Source organism: Cherax quadricarinatus, chromosome 22 (assembly GCF_038502225.1).
Source record: "Cherax quadricarinatus isolate ZL_2023a chromosome 22, ASM3850222v1, whole genome shotgun sequence".
Lineage (NCBI taxonomy): Eukaryota > Metazoa > Arthropoda > Malacostraca > Decapoda > Parastacidae > Cherax > Cherax quadricarinatus.
Genome location: NC_091313.1, coordinates 19413497 through 19436581, shown reverse-complemented (window position 1 = coordinate 19436581; position 23085 = coordinate 19413497). Strand labels below are relative to the sequence as shown.

Here is a 23085-nt window from a genome sequence, read left to right as displayed (position 1 = left end):
ACACGGAGTCCCCCCCACCACGAAAAGGTGACCCAGCTTCGGGGGAGAGGAGGGGAGCTAGGTTGAGTATTTTACACATATAATCCACACATAAGAGAATGAAACTTATGATGACATTTCGGTCTGACTTAGACCAGTGATTAAATGGTCTAAGTCGGACTGAAACGTCGTCGTAAGTTTCATTCTCCTATGTGCGGGTCATTTGTGTATTGTTCCAGTCACGGTATTGTGCCTTTTTATTCGTTGAATATTGTAGCTTGATATATGTGTTGGAGATAGATTGCTGTGTTGTAGAAGCGTATATCTGCGTTGCAGATAAGCTGTGTCGTAGAAGCGTATATCTGCGTTGGAGACAAGTTATTTTGTAGAAGCATATATCTCCATTGGAGATGAGTTGTGTTGTAGAAGGGTATATCTGCACTGGAGATAAGGTGTGTTGTAGGTTATATCTACGTTGGAGATAGGTTGAGTTGTAGAAGCGTATGTACGTTGAAGACAGGTTATGTTCCAGATGCGTATGTCTGCGTCGGAAATAGGTTGCCTGTAATACCTGCGCAAATAGGCATTGGAGATAAGTTGCGTGCAGTTCCTTATTTAGGCGTTGGAAATGGGTTGTTTGCAGTACCTGTATATATAGGTTTCGGAGGTAGGCTGCGTGGAGTAGTTGCGCATGTGCGCGTTGGAAATAGGTTGGGTGCTGTCTCTGTGTATAGAGACGCTGAAGGTAAGTTGTGTACGGTAACCGCAAACAGTTACCCTGGAGATAGCATGTACTTCGTCTCTGCAGTGTGTGGACTAACCAATGATGGGTTTGAGTGTGCCTCTGACGATGGTGCCACATGTGACACAGGTGTCGTGTGGTCTGGCACAGCTGGAACATAAATGGAGGTGTGAGCACGGTTGAAATACCACCGCCACTCTCTCCGTCCCACACTGCCGACACTGCAGCCGACGCTCCGCCTCTCTTACCTTTTTTTGCAGCTCCTTCACTGTAAACAAATAAAAAATCCACGGTTAAGCTAGAAATAAATTTTATTTTAAATTCCTTGGACACAACAGCGTAATGACAACAGTAATACATAAAAAGGGGACAGAACAAGTTTTTGTTATGACAGCCTTCCTCTCCATGTAGGGCTTCATCGTTGTCTCAATATAAACTAGGTCTTTGTCATTGAATTCATGTCTGTATAAGCAACTTATTATGATTGCACCCATATATAAACACGTAAATAGTTCATACCACTATAACTTGCTTAGCAATAAAACTTCTGGGCCTAGTCCCTGGACCCATTTTGTGCTTTGTAATCTTTGGACTACGACCCACAGGATGGGTATGGGGTCCACAATAAATCTGTTAACTAGTTTGCACCTATCTTTTCTTCAGTTTAGGTACTTTAGTGTGCAAGATGCTGTGAAATACCTAAGAATACGTTATCCAGTCTAGTAAGTCATCATGTATTTCACAAAGTGAGTAATGTGAATTCATTACTGATGAAGAAATAGGATCGTAATGGAAATCAATCACACTAGCTTAATTCTACCATATAGTCGTTTACCTAAAACCTTTATGTGTTCCATGTGTGCAAGTTTATACTGATGTCAGTAAAATCTTTGTAGATTTCCTAAATAAGGTTCATCTTATAAGGGTGAATGAAGGCGTAAGTGTACCTTCTTGTAATAATCTGGTGTGATCCGAGTTTATGTGAGGATTGAGCTTCTCCGGAGAGCACACGCTGGAAGAAAAATACGTCGACTCTACCTGTTGAAAGGGATTATATTGTAATATGATGTATAAAATCATCATTAACAAAAACTTATATCCAGCTGACTGCTTGGGTTTCAAGCCAACTGACATGTCACCCGTTCACCACCAGTCCCTTAAATAAGGATTAAAATAAACTCACTAACATAAACCTCTCGGTGTATATAACCACTTCCGTCCAGTATTATTGCACTATATCACATCTAATCTTATTTGAGTGGGTAACCTTTCAAAGGGAAGGGGGGTGCCCTGTTGTCTGCGAGGAGCTCTTGATCCAGGGAACTGGAATTACCCTCCCCTTTGTCTTTGGAACTGTTTTTGCCGACAGCCACAAAGTGGTGCTGTGTGACCCTTATGGGTTTACCACGTCTCATAATAATAATAATCAGCCCCAGAGCTTACATTAATCTCCCTCACCTTCTCACCTAATATACTTGGACAGTTTTTTAACAGTTAATTTCCTATCATACACTAACGTCACTGTGAGATTATCAAGATAGTACTTATATCATCTGTTTTAAAATACCATTTCTAAAACACAGTCCGATATATTTAGACTTTTAGTGTACATAAATGAGCCTAAAATGAATAAAAGGCCTTATTTACCAAGACAGCAAAATATTTCCAGCAAGATGCAGCTTCATGGAAGCTGACTACATACCTCCATCGGTGCTGCTGGGGGAGACACCGTCTCAACGTTTCCTTGCTTCACTACCTATGGACAAAAACATTCAAAATAATTTGGTAAAAAACTTTACAATAACAATAGATTTGCTAGTTGCAAAAATAACTGCATGTTCACCAACAATATCAAGTTCAAAGGAAATTGTGTGAGCTATCAATATGTTAATGTTGATTTAAAAAATGAAAAAAAAATAGTGAGTGGTGCAAACTCACATAAAGACCATAAAATAAAATATGATATGGACTGAATATTTAGGTTTCTCAGTACTGAAGAAGAATTAGGTGTAAAAACTCAAAAATATGCAAACTTATTTTTGGTCTGTGTTTATTCATGTGTCACTGTATATTTGCTTTATCAACAGCACCTCGAAGTTACAAGAGTAAAAAAAAATATATACATAAATTACTATACCCACAACCTTCACTGTCCAGCCTTCCTGTCAGTCTTTTTACACACATCTTTCTTTTAATTTATGTTTATCTTAACTTTATTAATAAACATTGCAAAAGCTTAATTTTCATTAGTCTTATATCTTAACTTCTACAAGTCTGTCTTAAAATATCTCAAGTCATTCAACTTGTTTTCTATATCTTATCTAGCATACTATTAATTTCACTCACATATCTTCCCTCTTGCTATATTACTCCAGTTGTGGGTCATCATATGATTAAGACCTGAGTCAGGAAACACTTTTCCTGGTTTGTCAGGAAACACTTGTCCTGGTTTGTCAGGAAACACTTGTGCTGTTTCCTGGCAAACCTAACTAAATTATACGTAACCATTTGTTTTTATTCTTCCAAGATTATTTGTATCTTCAATTATCGTTTTGCAATCGTATTATTAAAATTACCACACTCACCAGGGAATGTGAACTTTGAAATGTTTACTTGTAAAAGATGAAATAATGTAGTGAAAATTTTCTATTAAATTTAAAGGAATACTGACTTCTTTATGTTGCACTGTATCTGGAATCATCAATATTCATCCAGTTACGAGCTGTGCTTGCGATAAAACAGGAAACCCTGTCATAAGTGGAAAGGTATGACAATACCGATACACTTGAATAAAGTAACACTGAATGGCTTGAAAAAAAAAATTCTTCGCGAGCCCAAACTAGTTATCAGTAAAGATACTGCAATAAAGAGCCAATTTATTGCACGAATCTTCTTGCTAAGCTATACAGTAGAGAGTAGTTCACCTGTGCTGGAAGTTGGTGGTCATCATGGACGGTGGAGCTGACTACGGTTTTCCTACGCTGGTCTTCCTCGTAGTCAAACACCAGCTCGAGTGCATCAGTCACTGTACGACACAGAACACCTCGCTGCTCTAGACGTTGTCTCAGCGACTCCTTCACTGATGTGTGAGAGAGACCCATACCTATAAGACGCTAGAGAAAGGAATGCATTGATAACCTTAATACAATACGTTACACTTCTACTAGAAAATATATACATAATACTAAAATATTTGTAAAATATCCGTTTTTAAAGCATTTTACTTTGAAAATATATTAAAATATTATAACCACACAAAGTTTACTTTTTCTTGACTAACTACGCTGGAATATTCATAACAATGAATTTCATCGAAGTAAATTATTCTTTTAATTATTTGTAAATAACTTCTGTGTTCTTCAAGAGCTAACCTTTGCGATGGGATGGAAAAGTAATAGTTCAGTTTCTTGATCACTAAGAGAGAGTGGGCGAGTCTTGACGACAGGCACTGGATTCTCCTTTGAAACCTTGTTAATGGTCTCTTCATCATGCAACATTCTGATGAAGCTGCAGAAGGGGTAGAAGCGAGCATGGTCTGACACAGGGTCATCCCCCTGCCTCCAGCCGAAGAGGCCTCCACCACAATGGAAACACTGTACCCAGTCTGCGAGTCCTGTGGAGAAGAAGCCAGCTTTCACCAGCTGCTCAGGAGTTACACCGACGCTCTGAGGCCAACGTCTGAACGTCTGAAGGCGACTAGACGATGTGTTGAGGTGTGGGAAGGCAAGACACCCGCTGTCTGTAACCTTCATAGAGTCTGCCAATGCAATTATCATAATTATACTTGTATGTGGCTATATTCTGTCTATGTGCATGTGGTATTCAACTAATCTCTGATTACTGCAACCTCAGCTTGGTGGCCGAGTTGGGAGGCAGCTTGGTAGTGTCTAGCTGACTACTGTTTCAGGCTGTCTTGGTGGTGTAATTACAGGACGCAGTTTTCTGTGTGTCCCCTCCTGTAATTCCACCCACCTGGACAGTCTCGGCAGTAGACCAGCTAGACAAGACCAAGTTAACATCCAACAAGGTCACTGGGGAGGGGCCACCACATACACAACACACACACACACACAACACACATACAAAAACAGAAACCCACCCACCAACCCAACAACCCATTCACCCGCTCACCTAGGAAAGTGAGGAAGGGAGTTCATCTGAGGGGACACAGATGGATTTCTGGACACACGGACCCCTCAAGGAAGGTTCCTTGATGTTGGTGAGGGGCTCTTGATTTAGGGAATTGGATCTGTGCTCCAGTTCCCCGAATTAAGCCTGAATGCCTTCCACATCCCCCCCCAGGTGCTGTATAATTCTCCGGGTTTAGCGCTACCCCCTTGATTACAATAACAACAATCTGATTACTGCAGGAACGAATCGCATTTATTTCGTTGAAAGACATGACCACTATAACAACTAGCTAAGCTTGCCGTCTATCATTGGCATACCGTGGATGATTAAGGAAAATCCACAGACACATTTTAACTATAGATAAGTAGCATGACCCATAGGGTTTAGCATTCATTTTTAATATAAAAATAACTGACAGAAAATAAGAGCAGTATATTACCCAAATAGTCTATGTTTATTTAGTTTACATGAAAAAGCAGACCCTGTAATATGTTCATATTTCTAACACTATTTCCCTAGCTGTTTTTAATGGACACAAACTAATGTGTATGACGAACTCAAAACACTTAAAATGAGCACTGTATATTTCGGACATATACTCAGGACATCTTCAACAGAATGTTGAAAGAGGCCAATATATTTTGAATTTTAATTCATAGGTTTTTCAGTTAAACATATAAAAAGGACATGGAATTATCTTCAGAACTTGGACAGTAAAGGTTATGGACTGAACGTTTACATATATTGTAACTAATACTGAATAAGTGGCAAAACATACATAATTTAACGATAAATAGCCAAAGTTTTAGAAGATGATCAACGCTGAAGTTTAGTCAGGTAAAGTATGTTAGCAGTTTACCTGGAGAGAGTTCCGGGGGTCAACGCCCCCGCGGCCCGGTCTGTGACCAGGCCTCCTGGTGGATCAGAGCCTGATCAACCAGGCTGTTACTGCTGGCTGCACGCAAACCAACGTACGCAGTGATAATAATGAGCATGAAAATTCACATACCTGTCTGGAAGTTAGAGGTGGTGAGCTGTGGGCGTGTACTGGCTATCCTGAAGGCGTGGTACTCGCTCAGTAAGTTGTAGAGTCTGGCGGCATTGGTGTCTTTAGAAGCTCTGGGCACGTTGCCCGTAGCGACCCCAGTGACGATGGGGCAGTTGGGGAAGTGTTTACGGTGCTCCGCATGAGGTTGGTCCCCGGGGTCCCAGTAACCCACGATGCCCTGGCAGAACACGCACTGCACGTGGTCTTCAGTTCGCAGGTAGAAGAAGCCCACCTGGGAGAGCTCGTCGGGGTCGATGAACGGGACCGTCCAGTCAGCGAAGGTCTGCCGTCGCACTGACTCCAGCAGCAGTGCTGACTGCCAGTGGAAGCGGCGGTCACCTCGCTCCTCTACAACTGAAATCAAAACATTTCTCTTTGAAATCACTGTTAACAGTTATAATAAAACTCGGCTGTTATTGAATGTTAGTCCTCGGCGGAACTAAAGAACTATAGTTATTTCTTCTATAAATTTTTATTTTGGGAAATAGTAGCAAAAACAATACCTTTATTACGACTCGAAACTTCAAGCAATTACAATAATAATAATAATAATAATAATAATAATAATAATAATAATAATAATAATAATAATAATAATAATAATAATAATAATAATAATAATAATAATAATAATAATAATAGGCAAAAAAGGGAATTTATGAAAGTATAGTGGTACCAACACTCTTATATGGGTGTGAAGCTTGGGTGGTAAATGCAGCAGCGAGGAGACGGTTGGAGGCAGTGGAGATGTCCTGTCTAAGGGCAATGTGTGGTGTAAATATTATGCAGAAAATTCGGAGTGTGGAAATTAGGAGAAGGTGTGGAGTTAATAAAAGTATTAGGCAGAGGGCTGAAGAGGGGTTGTTGAGGTGGTTTGATCATTTAGAGCGAATGGATCAAAGTAGAATGACATGGAGAGCGTATAAATCTGTAGGGAAAGGAAGGCGGGGGAGGGGTCGTCCTCGTAAAGGTTAGAGGGAGGGGGTAAAGGAAGTTTTGTGGGCGAGGGGCTTGGACTTCCAGCAAGCGTGCGTGAGCGTGTTAGATAGGAGTGAATGGAGACGAATGGTATTTAGGACCTGACAAGCTGTTGGAGTGTGAGCAGGGTAATATATAGTGAAGGGATTCAGGGAAACCGGTTATTTTTACATAGCCGGACTTGAGTCCTGGAAATGGGAAGTACAATGCCTGCACTTTAAAGGAGGGGTTTGGGATATTGGCAGTTTGGAGGGATATGTTGTGTATCTTTATACGTAAATGCTTCTAAACTGTCGTGTTCTGAGCATCTCTGCAAAAACAGTGATTATGTGTGAGGTGAAAGTGTTGAATGATGATGAAAGTATTTTCTTTTTGGGGATTTTCTTTTTGGGTCACCCTGCCTCGGTGGGAGACGGCTAACTTGTTAAAATAATAATAATAATTGTTATTATTATTAATTTAATTGATACCACAGAGTACTTCAGTAGACACGTGAACAAACATTAGGATGTAGTATTTATTAGAAAACCCTTTCTAATAAATATGTCCTAGTGTTTACGTGTCATATAAAATCATTGAGCACTGCATTAGGCTGATCGCTGATGATCAGGGAATGTGACATCCCTCCTCATACCCTGAACTGTGTAGCAAACTACTAAAATGATAACACATACACGAAAAAAATGACCCAAACAACCATTTGTACTTTTATAACTGCTGTATTGTTACTAAGTACAAAACATAATCACCATTCCATACCATTTTACTACATGATCACCAATACTACTACAGTCCCACCATCACCACTACATGATGACCATTGCCAGAGCATAACCACCATCACATGACAACGACCACATGACTACCATTACATGACTAACACAACTTGAATATGCTACCCAGTTTTAGTGAGGAGGAGGAACAGAGAAGGGTAACTATCATATTTATCTAAAGCGCTAAACCTGTATGGATGATTCAGAGTGAAGGATCGATCCTCCGTCCAGCAAGAGCGGAAAAAAACTCGCTCTCGTATTTATACTTCGCTCTCAGAAGGGTGAGTAGGCTCCTATTGTCATTATTTTTTTTTAACTTCTGATGTTTTTTTCTTAATGAATGTTACAAAAAAATTATTTTGGTAGCAAACCTAACTTACAAACTTCACCTAGCCTAACAATGGGGAAGTTCTTAACTTCTATGGGTCATCCAGTACCTTGGGAAATAGAAGGTAACGAAATTCGATCAAAGGAACAGGAGGAGCTCCGACTACTTTGGCTCATAAGGCCTTCACCAGTGTCAACTATCAATAAGAATGGTTAATGCGCTTTAAATTGCATTAAGATTTCAGTTGTAGTAACAGAAGTTCCAGCCGTTTAAATGAATCTATCATAGTTATCTACTTAGACAAAGGGGCAGCTAGATTGTAGATAATTATTATCAACAGCCTTGATATGAACCGTGGTTCTCCTGTTGTTTGCCTTTCCCAAACACAACTCCATTATATGAAATCACATTCTTATTCTCCAATATTCCTTCCCTTAGTAAACGGCTGTACAGTAGTTCTTCACGTGACATAGTAAAATGCCATATACATCAAGGAGGCTGCGCACTACGGCTGTATCTAAACCTGATAATAATTTTTGCAGGTGCGCCAGCAGGAGGCATTTCACATTCTCTCACTAGTTCGTCTGCTGGAGCTCTCACACCTACCTCTCAAACTCTTCGAGGCCTGAGACACAGGCAAACCGTCATATTGAAGACTCGACATTACAGTGTTGACTGTGGAGATGGTGCCCAATCGGGTAAACTACTGTATCAACACTGACAGAGGTAACTCTACTGGAGCGGACACAAATGAGGAAGAGTATATATATACTGCTCATTTAATCTTATCAGCAAATTCGCTGATGCCACAAAGATAAGAAGGATTCAGACGTTGATGTCACGGAACTTCAGGAGGATTTAGACAAATTCATTTCGTGGTCAGAAAAGTGGCAGATGCAGTTCAATGTAGATAAATGCAAAGTTCTAGAGCTCGGAAATGTTCATAACCCTAGCACGTACCAGCATAATAATGTTGAACCTAGCCGTACAGAATGCGAAAAGGACTTGGGGGTTATGGTGAGCAGCAACCTTAAACCAAGACAGCAATGCCTAAGCGTACGTAATAAGGCAAATAGATTATTGGGATTTATATCAAGAAGTGTAAGCAACAGAAGTCCAGCTTTATACATCTTTAGTAAGGCTTCACCTTGATTACGCAAAACTCAGTTCTGGTCTCCATATTACAGAATGGACATAAATTCGTTAGAAAACATTCAGCGTAGAATGACTAAATTAATACATAGCATTAGAAATCTTCCGTATGAAGAAAGATTGAAGATCCTTAAATTACATTCACTTGTAAGACGAAGAATGAGGGGAGACATGATCGAAGAGTACAAGTGGAAGATGGATATTAACAAAGGGCATATAAATAAGGTTTTGAGGATATCCCTCCAAGAAAGAACCCGCAATAATGGATTCAAATTAGATACGTTTAGATTTAGAAAGAATATAGAAAAGTACTGGTTTGGTAATAGGGTAGTTGATGGGTGGAACGGTGCTCATTTCGCTAGTAATTCCCTCATCAAGGTCATTGATATATATTACAAGCAACAACGGGCCTAAGACTGATCCCTGTGGAACACCACTCGTTACAGATTCCTACTCGGATTTAACCCCATTTATGGACACTGCTTCCTGTCCGTGAGCCATGACTCGATCCATGAGAGCACTTTTCCCCCAGTACCATGAGCTGCCACTTTCTTTAACAGTTTTTGGTGCGGTACTCTATCAAAATTCTTACTAAAATCTAAATAAACAATATCAAATTCTTTACCGTGATCAACAGCCTCGAAAGCTTTACTGAAAAAGGTTAATAAATTAGTTACACAGGAACGGCCTCTCGTGAATCCATGCTGAGTATCATTAATCAAATTATGCTTTTCAAGATGGGTTCTTATAATATCAGCCATAATTGACTCTAGCAATTTGCCTGCAATTGAGGTTAGGCTTATTATAATGGCACCAGCATGTAATTTGATAGTAATGGTTCAGTGGCAGGTGCCGCCGTTCCCTCAACTTTTATTCCGGGGCTGAGTGATAAGGCGAAATTAATTTATATTTCCCCATTGCGCTAGTGGTTAATACAGACGGATAATGGATGCTAATCAATAAATATGAATTAGTGTACAGGTATTTAACTGCGTGTTACCATGCCAATGTTACTGTATCACGGTGAGAGAAGCCTTATCTAAGCACATGTATGTCACATGTCCACAACTTGTGATAACCTCTATTACGCATCTGGGATTTTACAACATTCACACGGTTTTTCCCCAAGACACTAGTTTTAAAGAATATAACCTTTGGGTTCTCCTATCAACAACCATGTTGTAACAAGACACGTGGCAGCAGTATAACTGGTCGAGCACCTATGAGCGACGCTGTGGCTGCACTCCCAAGAGCCGGGCCATGGCCACACTACTGTGAAGTAGGCCATGGTAACACTTCCGGGAGCCGAACCATGGTCACACTCCCGATCAAACTGTTTCTGGCCTCATGGACCCAGTCATACCTACTATTAAAGCTGTGTATGGTGTCTGCTTCCAGCACTTTTAACCATCCTCAATCTTAAGTCGAGCATTTTGACAGTCCTATGATTCAATGCTGCTGTAGTTGTCTGCATTGAAAGTAGGCCTTCCATTTATTGCTGAGCTCTGCCTCGCTCTTTTGTGCTATTTCCTTTCTTGTTGTGTTCCTTCCTCTTTGCTGTATTCTGTGCTCTCTTGTTGTGTTTTTCCTTTCTTGTCTTTTCCTCTCGCGTATCTTAAGGTAGTTCGTAATGCAGGTTTGAATGTTACCTGCCCTGGTCACAACCAGGGGCGTATCTACGGAAAATAGGGCCTATGGCAAGAACTGAAACTGCGCTCCTGTCCAAACATAACTTTACCATAAAATCAGCTCAGAAATACAAGTCAAGCTCGTCAATCTTTTAAATTAACAAATTATGGCGCTACATGAAAATTACAACTGCACCTTCCTTACTTTCACTGATGCAAATCGGTCTATGTGTGCCCAAATTCATTTTTTTTCACTTTCTTCTTTTTCTACACCCAGAAGAGCAAAAATCGCACTCTGCCTTGACCCATGGAGGCTCTCAAATACTAAAGTATTAGTTTTAACTTACTAAATGATTCCTCACGGCTGGCGATGGAAACTGCAATGGTGAGCATTACCTGGATAGCAGTGCGAAGATTAGCGAAGATGCTTTCATCTCCATACTGAACAATAAATTTCTTCATATAGCTGCTGCCCATCAACATCAAAGCTGCACAATTCGTCCAAATTTTCGCACTCCTTCTTTAGGTCGTTATTGTCCAGCTATTTCAAGATATCTTCAACCAAGCTCTCAGTATCCTTCTGGCTCATCTGAATAAAACCATGGAAGAACTCTCTAACACAGACTGATTTCCTCTCAAAATCAACTTCCACATACCTTCTGACATCTGCTCACGGTGTGTCTGAACAGGAGTCGAGTCGAACATGAGACCATAGTACCTTGGCTTTACGAATGTTTCTCACTAAACTCTGGCGAACACTGGATACCTCCATGTGGATAAATTCGTTCTGGACACCCGGTGAAAGATAAGACGTGAATCCAGGATTAATTTCTACACGAGTGAGGTGTTCTTTCATGAGAGGGTCAAAGATGGCCAGTAGTTTCAGTAAGCCAAGGAAATTTCAGACACTGGAGTCATTGTCCAGCAGAAGTGACTCCCTGTGCCCTCACAAAGCCAGGTTCTGAGTGGCAAGGAATTTTATGCAGTGAAGGAATCTCGTCAAGATATCACGCCACTTCTGCTTTTCCTTCTCAATCTGTGACTGAAGTTCCGCGTCATTAACCCTCTGTTTTCAGCTAAATTTCTTTCCATTTCTTTCAACTGTGTGAAGAACTCCAGACGATTCTTAGCATTTTCATGAACACTAATCCTTTCAGGTGCTTTCCACTGGCTGAATCTATTTTTCTAATCCAATGAGGATTAATGGTCTACCAGGAAATGGAGAAGACAATGGATGCAAAATGCAGACATTTTAGAAGGGAATAGACCAACTATGAACAAGTCACTTCCTCACCACGACCATTTCCCAATTTTCTCTTGAATCAAGTTTCGTTCATTAAGCGGTTGTTTGTTGGTAGGAAAGGTCCCTCACTATTTTGGAAATACTTCGAATCCAGTTTTATTATTTCTGTTCTCAACGAGTCAGGCAGAATTGCTTTTCCAGTATCCTTGTCGAACTTCAGAAGTCCAGTGTCATGGTGTTCAATCACTTCTTGTATGACAGTTCACCAGGTTCAGTGTTATCAGGTAAAATCTCGTCAATAAACTCAGCATCACCACACCACCATCATCGTCTTTCCCTCCTGTCATTCCACGTTGTTTCTGGTAGCCTCACTTTTAATCTCGATTTATGTGACTTAACTTCCTCCTCGGCTTCTGATGCATTTGTACTTGATCCACCTTCGGATTCTAACCAACTTGTAGCAGGTGCAAGCGACTCTATAGAACGTGTTGAACAACTTGTTCTGGGTTTTTCAAAGAAGGGCATGAAGAACTTGCTCAACTTCTTCGCTTCCTCTGCCATCAACTTCGGTCTCTTTCGTTCTTCACCTCCACTTTCCTTCTTCTTCTTCTTCTTCGTGAAGAAGCGTTTCATGATCTTCTTACACAACGCTCTGAAATAAGGAAATGACACTTTTAATAACATTAAATGTCACAGATATTGCACAAAATTTAGACTATCTCCCTATTTTCCGCAGGAGAATGGTCTTACTGCCAGCTGGCACTGAGCAGTGGTACTATGAGGTATATGGTCAAGTAGCTCCCAGCACTGTATGTTTAACTAATAATTTATATAAATGGTTTAACAATCTAGCAGTCCTAGTGCTTCTCACCCATGATAACACTGGTCTGCATTTGGAATTTTATAATTTTTATTTTTATTCATGGTTGCGATCTTACATATTCTTGGGCTGTTGATTGTAAATATTTAATCCATTTTGCTCTATCACGTAAGGATTTCGAATAAAATACAAATTAATGATAACAAAAAATGTGAATTTTTAATAAATTGTTAATTTATTAAAATTAGGCAAGTGATCATGGAAAAGCACACTCTGTTAGTTTTAAGAACATATGAATTCCAAATCAACATGAATCAAATCAAATTATTTTATTAAAAAAATATGCTCATAATAGTTAGCCTACATACTGAATCAAAGGAAGGAGGACCACTTTGATTTTCGTTTGTGCTGTGCATCGAGACCATTACGTTTCAATGACCAGCAATAATCCGCCATCATGCTGACATTCCATTTGCAAATATCCATTTCCATGGAGCAAATATCCTGACTGAACCGCTCTCCTTGTTCCTCACTCTAGTTCCCACAATTGTTGGGAAAAGAGTCAAAATGTGAGTGCAAAAAGTGCATCTTCACACTCATTCTACACTCAAGTTGTTGGAAACTTGAAATCAAGTCTGGGATCATTTTTTCATATTCGGGGGAGCGCCTGTTTCTCAGGAAGTTGTGGACAATCTGCTTGAATGAAAACCAGGCATTCACTTCGACACCTGCTAATGCTTCATCAAAATGCTTGTCCTTCATCAATTCCCGAATCTGAGGGCCGACAAAGATTCCTGCCTTTAGCTTGCCTTCACTTATACGAGGAAACTTTGACTCCAGGTACCTGAAAGCAGTTCCATTCTTGTTCAAGGCCTTTACAAAAGTTTTCATAAACCCTAATTTAATGTGGAGTGGTGGCAGCAGAATTTTCTTGGGGTCAACTAGTGGCACAGTTTTCACGTTGTGATTTCCGGGTAAGAAGCAGGTTCTTGGTGGCCAGTCCTTTTGTTTATAGTGCTGGCTGTCTGCCCTACTATCCCAAAGATACAGAAAACAGGGATACTTGGTGTACCCGCCTTGAAGACCTAGTAAGAGAGCAATAACTTTTAAATCACCACAAATGAGAAAATTGTGATTCTGGTACTTGATTGCAGATATTAGTGTCTTCATATTTGCGTTAAGTTTCTGACATTTGGACACTGTGACCAATTGGCACAGATGCAGCTGTGTTGCCATTGTAGAGAAGTACAACCTTTAAACTTGTTTTAGAAGAATCAATGAAGAGTCTCCGTTCATCTGCTTTGTATGACATCCCCATGTGTTCAATAAGGCTAGAAATATTTGAAGAGAAAACTAAAGATTCCTCTTTGTCAAAGAACTGAGTGAATTCCGCTTCACGATGACAGTACCAAGCAAATGTTGTTCCAGGAGCTAGAAGCTTGTGTTCCTTCAGTCTAGAGCCAAGCAACTGTGCACTTTCTTTTGGAAGGTTAAGGTCTCTCACTAAGTCACTGAGCTCAGTTTGGTTGAAGGGTTTGGGATCGTCATTTGTTGGTGGTTCATAGTCTACTTCCATCTCTTTAGAATCACTGGTATCAGACTGATGAAATTTGCCGTGTCTCAGGTGGCACAGATACAGGAATATCTTTAGAGTGTTGAACAGGCCTTATTGCTGAAGGAATATTTGGGTATATTATGCGATCTTCAATCTTCTTGTTGAATCCAGCTACTTTAGTCATACAAAAGTAGCAGTCATCATGGTGGTTCATCTGCTCCAGCCATACCATTGGTTTTCCAACTGACCACATTTGGAGCTTACTGATGCAGCTCTTGCAAGCTTTGTGCGGTGCAAATGGTTTGTCCTAGTCTCCAAGTTTGCAGCCAAAATAAGCAAAGTAGCAGCGATTCAATAAAGGAGTAATGTTGCTCCGGGAATCTGAAGGGGTGAATTGCCCGCAGACATTGCAAAATATGTCTGGTGAATTTATGCAGCCTCTAGGCATATTAATAATCTGGAAATAAAGAAAAATACATTAGATTTAGCGTTTCCGTATAACTTGACAACCTGATGCGATAGAGATGAATAAAAAACACAATGAATCACTATTTTCCATATATATACCGAGAGAGATACCAAAGAGTCAATTAAAAAAATCATGCAGACCAGTGTAATCAAAGACAGATAATACATATAAAAGATAATTCTTTTTCTTTTTTTTTTCACTATCTGAGGATGGTTTGTCTGACTTTAATAGAAACTGCTCAGTGGCGCCCACCCTTCAAGTCGCACAGGTCACCTTGCCATAGCTGCCATACCTTAGGTACGTCACTGGTCACAGAAGAGTCCTCTGGCAATATGTCATTCAATAAGAACATTCAATTTTCCCAGAGCATCCGTTCGTGCATTACCATCCGATCTAATATGAGGCAAAAAAGAATAATGATTTATTCAGTAGTTTTATTAGATTGGGTTAATGTATATTAGCCTAGGTAAAATGAAATGCGAAGCAAAAAAAAAAAGGCTTTAAAAAAAAGGTTGACAGAGGTTCCGTGGCGGAAATGTTTCAAGATATGACTTTTTTTTTATCAGTAATGTCTCCTCTTTCATTCATGCCTGTAATACTGGTACTGGTGTCACTCTTGCACATACTTGTCCTAGCGTTTGGGAGGTTTGTCATCGACAAATGCGTGAATTCAGGTAGAGTATTGATATATTCTGAAGAGTACGGTTCCCTCGATGTACATACACTAAAAGCTATGTTGTATATATGCTGATTGGCCTATACTGTATATTAGTATATATGCTCCGAGAATTTACATTAAGAAACCCTATTTTTATTTAAGTTATTCTTAACTGATGGTTTACAAGTAACATGCAGCCTTAATGACCCTCGTGCGGTAGACAGACTTAAACTCTAACAAACCTAATAATCATATCTTATTTACTTCACTTAATAATTGAATGACAAGCTCAAGTCGAAGTAGCCTTGCCATAACATATCCTTCATCTGTCATGACGGTGTCATCCATCGACATGACGGTGTCATCCATCAAAGACACTGCTAGACTCCAAGCGGACATCAACCAAATCTTTAATGGGCCGTAGAAAACAATATGAAGTTCAGTGAAGAGAAATTTCAATTACCCCAATATGGAAAACTCGAGGAAATTAAAATTATATCGAGTATAAAACGAATTCCAATCAAACAACAGGGCGAAAAACTAATGTGAAGGACCTGGGAGTGATAATGTCAGAGGATCTTACTTTCAAAGATCACAACAATGTATCTATCACATCTCCTAGGAAAATGATTGTATGGATAATGAGAACCTTGAAAACTAGGGATGTCAAGCCCATGATGATTCTCTTCAAATCACTAGGCTAGAATATTGATGTACACTAAGGGCCCCCTTCAAGGCAGGCGAAATTGCAGATTTGGAGAATGTAGAGGGAACTTTCACAGCACGCATAAATACGATAAAGCACCTAAATTACTGGGAAAGGTTGAAGTCCCTTGAGTTGCATTCCCTGGCAAGCAGGCGAGAAAGATACATGATAATATACGTTTAGAAAATCCTGGAGGGACTAGTCCCAAATTTGCACAGGAAAATCACTCACTACTAGAGTAAAAGACTGGGCAGATGCAACATCCCCCCAGTGTATATATGTTGGTAGAATTACCGACAATATGTAAAGTAAAAGGACACAAATGCAACTAATGTGACATTTTACTGTGGCAACGTTTCGCTCTCCAGGAGCTTTGTCAAGTCGTTACAAACAATATATGGACACAGAGGGTATATATAGGCTTCGAGTGAGTTGCAGTGCTAGTGGTAGTAGTAGTAGTAGTAGTAGTAGTAGTAGTAGTAGTAGTAGTAGTAGTAGTAGTAGTAGTAGTAGTAGTAGTAGTAGTAGTAGTAGTAGTAGCAGTGATATAAGTTGTAGTAGTAGTGATATAAGTTGTAGTAATAGTAGTAGTGATACAATATGGTAAAGCAATTAACTTGCACAAGTATTGCTAATGCTGACATGATAATACTGAAGTGTACACACTTCCGAAGTATTACGTTTCTCCAGCTATATTTTTATATTAGACCTAAGAATTATTTTATTCGCGAAATAGCTTTTAGCCCTGAAAAAAAGGTACATAATAATGGAGGATCACTGCGTAAGTCCACCGGACCATCCCAGGCACGTTCCAAATAACTGAATTCGATTGATAAAGCCTCCTGCGCAGACGAAACGTCTCTTCAGTGAAAATACCCAGGTGTTGCAACTGTGTCTTATTCATCAGCTTCTCGGTATTGCATAACATTAATTAATGTAATGATAGGCAGGTTCTTCTCAAATTCAACTCTTTTCATATATATATATATATATATATATATATATATATATATATATATATATATATATATATATATATATATAAATATATATATATATGAACAGCATATTTTTGAAGCTACGCTGCGTGTGAGCGGCACATGGGAATCTCTGGGCCATAGCTCTGGTAACCCACGCTTTGTATTTTTTCCCTACTGGAGTCATAGATATATCTAATTTATTACGGCCATGATCTAAATGTATCATTACATTAATGGTGTACCATACAGACAAGTTGATGAATGAGTCATGTGCGACACCTGGGATATATTTATTATGAAGAAATTTCACCACTCAGGGCATGAAGACCTTCGATCAAGACTCAGTGGTGTTTTATTATGGTGTGTTAAACTATTCCTAAGTCTCTCGTTTGTACTGAAGCATTTTTCTCAAAATGGCGCTATTAACAAAAATATATCTTTGGTGTAATTAAAATCCCTAAACGAATTACATAGTGACTTACGAGTAGTCAGTAAAATAGTCTTAACATTTATTCCTTTGTGCAGTAAAACCTGTGTCTGCATAAGATAAAATTTACTTAAGATATTAAAAATAATAATAATAAAATAATAACTTTATTATTATTATTATTATTATTAGTTCCAATTTCTTAGAGTCCTTCATACGAACAGCTTCAAGGCATCTATCTGATATTAAGTGTAAACACAAGAGGTAAGTAACACAGGTCTGCATGGAGAATCACTAACAAACTAATAAAGAATGCTACTTGTGTTTAATACACTGCGACCTACATTTTCACTTCAAGGACGAGAACAATATAGAAGTCATCATTAAGGAACTGAATAAATCCAAAAGGGGATATTTGGAAGTAGTTGTCCTTCAAAGATCAAAGACCATGAGTAAAATGTGTTTTTTTTTTTGACATAACTTTTCAAGATGCTATGGTCCTCTTCAATGAACATGAAATGGAACCTCTTAAATGTTTTGCACTCTGACAGTATTTCTATCCTTTTCATTTCACGAACTTGTAAGATGAAAGACAAAACTTACAAATTTCTACTTACATTCGATATACCCAAGGAATAACTTTCCTATGTGTTTCCTAATAATTCTTAGTCCAGCAATAGTTATTTTCAGTCTGAGGCATGGTCTGTGACTGGGCTGCGGGGGCGATGATCCTTAATGACCCCATTAACCAACCCTATAAATGTATAACTAATAATAATTAGTGTTCCCTCCCCACCACCATTTCTGTCTCAACAAGCATTATTCTCCTCCCCTACCAAGAGAGATATAACAATCAGATTGTAACCACGTTCCTGGTACCAGGGAGAGAGATAGTCAATGATATACATACATACACACAGAAAACCTACCCATAACTGTTCCTATGTACACTATTATTCTTAACATCAAAATAGAGTTAAACTGTCGGTTTTCTCATCAATGTTTATGAGAGCTTTACGTATTTGTAGTCCAGAGTTCATAGATGAAGAAATATCCAAAATTCGTGAAATAGCTAATTATCTAAAATACCCAAGAAACGTAATTGATAAATCTTTTAAAATTGCTAGAAATATTTTTACAATCCAAAAAGGGAGAACCAACCTTATTCAACTAAAAATATGTTGGTTTCTCCCTTACCATGAAAACTTGGTTGATATGCCTTCTCTTCTTAAGACTTTTAATATCAAAGTTGTATTTAAAAATCTTGGTACAGTAAAAAAAACTTTTGATGAATTTTCCCCAAAATGCTGACGGATGTGTCTATAAGATTCCTTGTAAAATTTGCGATAAAGTTTATTACGGTCAAACTGGTAAAAATCTCGTACTAAGATTAAAACAACATAAATATAGCATTAGGACTGGATAAGATTCTAATGCTCTATTTATTCTTGTGAGAGATTTTAACCATCCAATTGATTTTCAAAAAGTTGAGAAAGTTGTATCAAGCAAATCCATGGTCGACAGGAATATAATTGAATCATGTTTCATAAAAAGCAGTTTTGAAAATAATATGAATATTTCCTTTAGGTTATATAAATTGGATTCATTTATAATTAATAAAATTTGGGAAGAATTTAATGATACATTAGACAAGTAACAAATCGTAATTCTTGGGTCGAGTATTAGGTGGGTTTCACAGAGTCGGGTGTCGTCACACGTGTGTGAGGTGTTGCTTTGATGTGGTGACGTGATGGTGAAGTGTAATCTTGACCCTTTACATGCTTTCCTTTGATGTTTTTTTTTTTATAATTCCTTGATAATGTGAGAAGTCACGAAGGCTCTTGGAATTTCACTATTCTTTCACAGTGGTTGTTTTGCATATTCTGATATCACCTGTTTACTCTGATTTTATTGCACACACACACACACACACACACACACACACACACACACACACACACACACACACAATCGACATGTGCCTAGGACAAAAATGGTAACTAAAACACACACACACAGTCACGAAAGCGCTTGGAATTTATCTATTCTTTCACAGTGGTTGTTTTGCATATTCTGAAATCACCTGTTTACTGTGATCTTATTGCATATATACACACACACACACACACACACACACACACACACACACACACACACACACACACACACACACACACACACACACACATATATATATATATATATATATATATATATATATATATATATATATATATATATATATATATATATATATATATATATATATATATATATGTCGTGCCGAATAGGCAGAACTTGCGATCTCGGCTTAAACAGCAACGCTCAACTTGCCATATAGGACAAGCGAAAATTTGTGTATGCAATAATTTCGCCAAAATCATTCTGAACCTAACGAAAAAACTATATTTCACTGTGTTTGTTTAGTTTTAAATTATTGTAAACAAATCTAAAATATATTTAGTTGGGTTAGGCTAAAATAAATTGTTCTTGTTATAATAAGGTTAGGTAAGTTTTCTAAGTTCCTTTTGGTGTAAAATTATAAATTTTTACATCAACGTTAATGAAAAAAATATATCTTTAAACGTATAAGAGAAAATTTTAGAATGGACTTAATTTTAAATGAGTTCTTGCTAATTGACCAGTTTTACATATTCGGCACGACATATATATATATATATATATATATATATATATATATATATATATATATATATATATATATATATATATATATATATATATATATATATATATATATAAAGTGTGTGTATAAGTCACCCAGTGTTACATTCTTATTAAAGATCCATTTTAATGTCGCATCAATATTATCTTAACTCTTTGTAAGAGTTGAAGTTATCATTGAGATCGAGGTTAGTTTACATTACAAAAATGAGGTTAATGCTTTTTTTTTATTTCAAGGTTTGGCATGATCAGAATTTTTCAAAACTTGCGGTTGTATGAAGCGACAACAATGTGTGTCATGGATGTTGCTTGCGGTAATCAACCACAATATCGTGATATTGTGGGTTTACTAATCACATCTCGTGTTTATGATCAGCTAACCATGGTGTTGACATGCACACTGATGCCACATGCAGATTTACAAAATATATTTCGGTCGGTCTTTTGCTCAATATAATCTCTTGTTAAATACATCATGCAATATATATATATATATATATATATATATATATATATATATATATATATATATATATATATATATATATATATATATATATATATGTATATGTGGAAAATACTTTATATATTTTCCGGAAATACGGAAATTTATAGGTAAATAGATGTCTTATATTGTATTTTTAAAAGAAGTATGTTATCGAAAATGAGAAAACTGAGCCTGGGGAGAAGGGACAGTCGCCATTTTGCTTTTTGAATTGGATACAACGTTAGTGTAATGGGAAGGAATTTTAAGATAAGATAAGATAAGATTTCGTTCGGATTTTTAACCCCGGAGGGTTAGCCACCCAGGATAACCCAAGAAAGTCAGTGCGTCATCGAGGACTAACTTATTTCCATTGGGGTCCTTAATCTTGTCCCCCAGGATGCGACCCACACCAGTCGACTGACACTCAGGTACCTATTTGCTGCTAGGTGAACAGGGCAATAGGTGTAAGGAAACGTGTCGGAATTTCCACCCGCCGGGAATCGAACCCGGGCCCTCCATGTGTGAAGCGGGAGCTTTAGCCACCTAAAGTCGGTTCCTGACCAGCCGGGCTGTGGCTCGTACGTTGGTTTGCGTGCAGCCAGCAGCAACAGCCTGGTTGATCAGGCTCTGATCCACCAGGAGGCCTGGTCACAGACCGGGCCGCGGGGGCGTTGACCCCCGGAACTCTCTCCAGGTAAACTCCAGACCACCGGGCCACCATGCTCTAGAGGTTAAAATTGGGCTGACACCTCTCAAATAGGAGGCGAAAATGTTGGATGTGCATTCCTGCATAACTTGAGATATCAGGCGACAGGACAGGACAACTCCAGGAACCTCAGATAAGTTGTCTAATTTATGTTTAATTTCTGGCCAGTAAAATTTTCATAAATATAGGCAAAAGGGGGGGCCCTGTACATGACATTAATCTCCAGTCAAATTGGTGAGTGTTATGATTAAGATACATTATCCTCCTGTTATATAAATGTGTATTTATATATAATAATTTTTTAATTTAATATACAGTCCACAAATTTATATATTCACCAGCATTCCTGGTGATGTATATTTCATTTAATTAATGGGTCCAGAGCAACTTGTGGATATGACAGTTGTAGCTATCGAAGGGGGACATTTTTTGCGACCTAGGTGTCCCAAATTCCTACTTGTCTAACTGATAAATTCATTCGTCTCTCAACCCTTGAGTGGAGAGGACGTGTGCTGCTGCTGCCCCCTGGAGTTGTCTGGTGGCAGTATTATTTTCACCAACATGGCACAGGCTCGCCGGCGCAGGGTAAATACTGTCTACATTGAATTAACCAGTGGAGCTGTAACGGGGCCATCAATGGAGTTGCTTTTGCCTGCAATCATCAGAGATACCTACGGAATAGCCAATGAGGAAATTTGTGGACTTGCACTGAACGGTACGAAGAGGATTTTTGTAAAATTTAGTTCGGCAACTGTGTATGAGGCAGTGGTGAATAAGTTTCAAGAGGTGGCCATACCAGTTAACCATGCTGTGACAGTGCGGCTGCATGATGTGTCCAGCTATTACACATGGGTTAAGATCAGGAATGTGCCGTTCGAGGCGGATGCATCTGACATCCGGTTCATTATGTGTAAATACGGCACAATACATACGATCACTGCAGGAAGGTGGTCAGCTGGCCCGTATATGGGGATACCTGAGGGTGCATTCTCTGTCAAGATGACGCTCAGACATCCAATTCCATCGTACGTGGTGATGGAAGATTTCAGGACTCAGGTTTTTGTAACATACGCTGGGCAGCGAAGCACTTGCCGTTTGTGCGGGTCGTATGATCACCTGGCTGCGCAATGTGAAAGAAGACGTGGTGATAAGGACCAGCAGCAACGACGAGATGTGGAGGAAAGGAGAGACGATCAAGATCAACTGTTTTCGACTCTGCCTCAGCAGAGTTTGACATGGAGTGAGGAGGTTGAGAGGGCCGAAGAAAAGGAGATGGCAGGGGCTACGCGGGGGAACGACATCAATTCCCTGGACGTTGTACAAGTGTTGGATGAGGTTATCGCGGAAGCGAATGGCAGCGACGCGGAAACGACGATAGTGTCGACGTTTGAGAACATTTTGGGTAATGAGAGTCCTTGTCAGGATGTTGGTACAGACCTGGATCATGGGTCTGCAGTTGAGGAGGGCGTGGTGATGCCAGCCCGGCCTGAAGTGTGTCGTAAGGATGCCCAGTTGGTGAGAACTGTGGAGGTGGAGGTTCATCATGGCACTGAGCTGGATGACTTGATGCAGGTCGAGGGTACGACGCGA

General features: G+C 39.0%; 1 protein-coding gene across 1 annotated transcript; it reads right to left on the bottom strand.

Annotated features, from left to right (window-relative positions):
- Positions 1-244: 244 nt before the first annotated feature.
- On the bottom strand, positions 245-8712 carry LOC128689751 (baculoviral IAP repeat-containing protein 7). The gene is made up of 7 exons (XM_053778187.2): positions 8586-8712; positions 5862-6254; positions 4093-4478; positions 3646-3834; positions 2424-2477; positions 1669-1759; positions 245-989 (listed from the first exon to the last, which is right to left on the bottom strand). The coding sequence occupies exons 1-7, from the start codon at positions 8641-8643 to the stop codon at positions 796-798; spliced, it is 1365 nt and encodes a 454-aa protein (XP_053634162.2). The 5' UTR covers positions 8644-8712; the 3' UTR covers positions 245-795.
- Positions 8713-23085: the final 14373 nt, after the last annotated feature.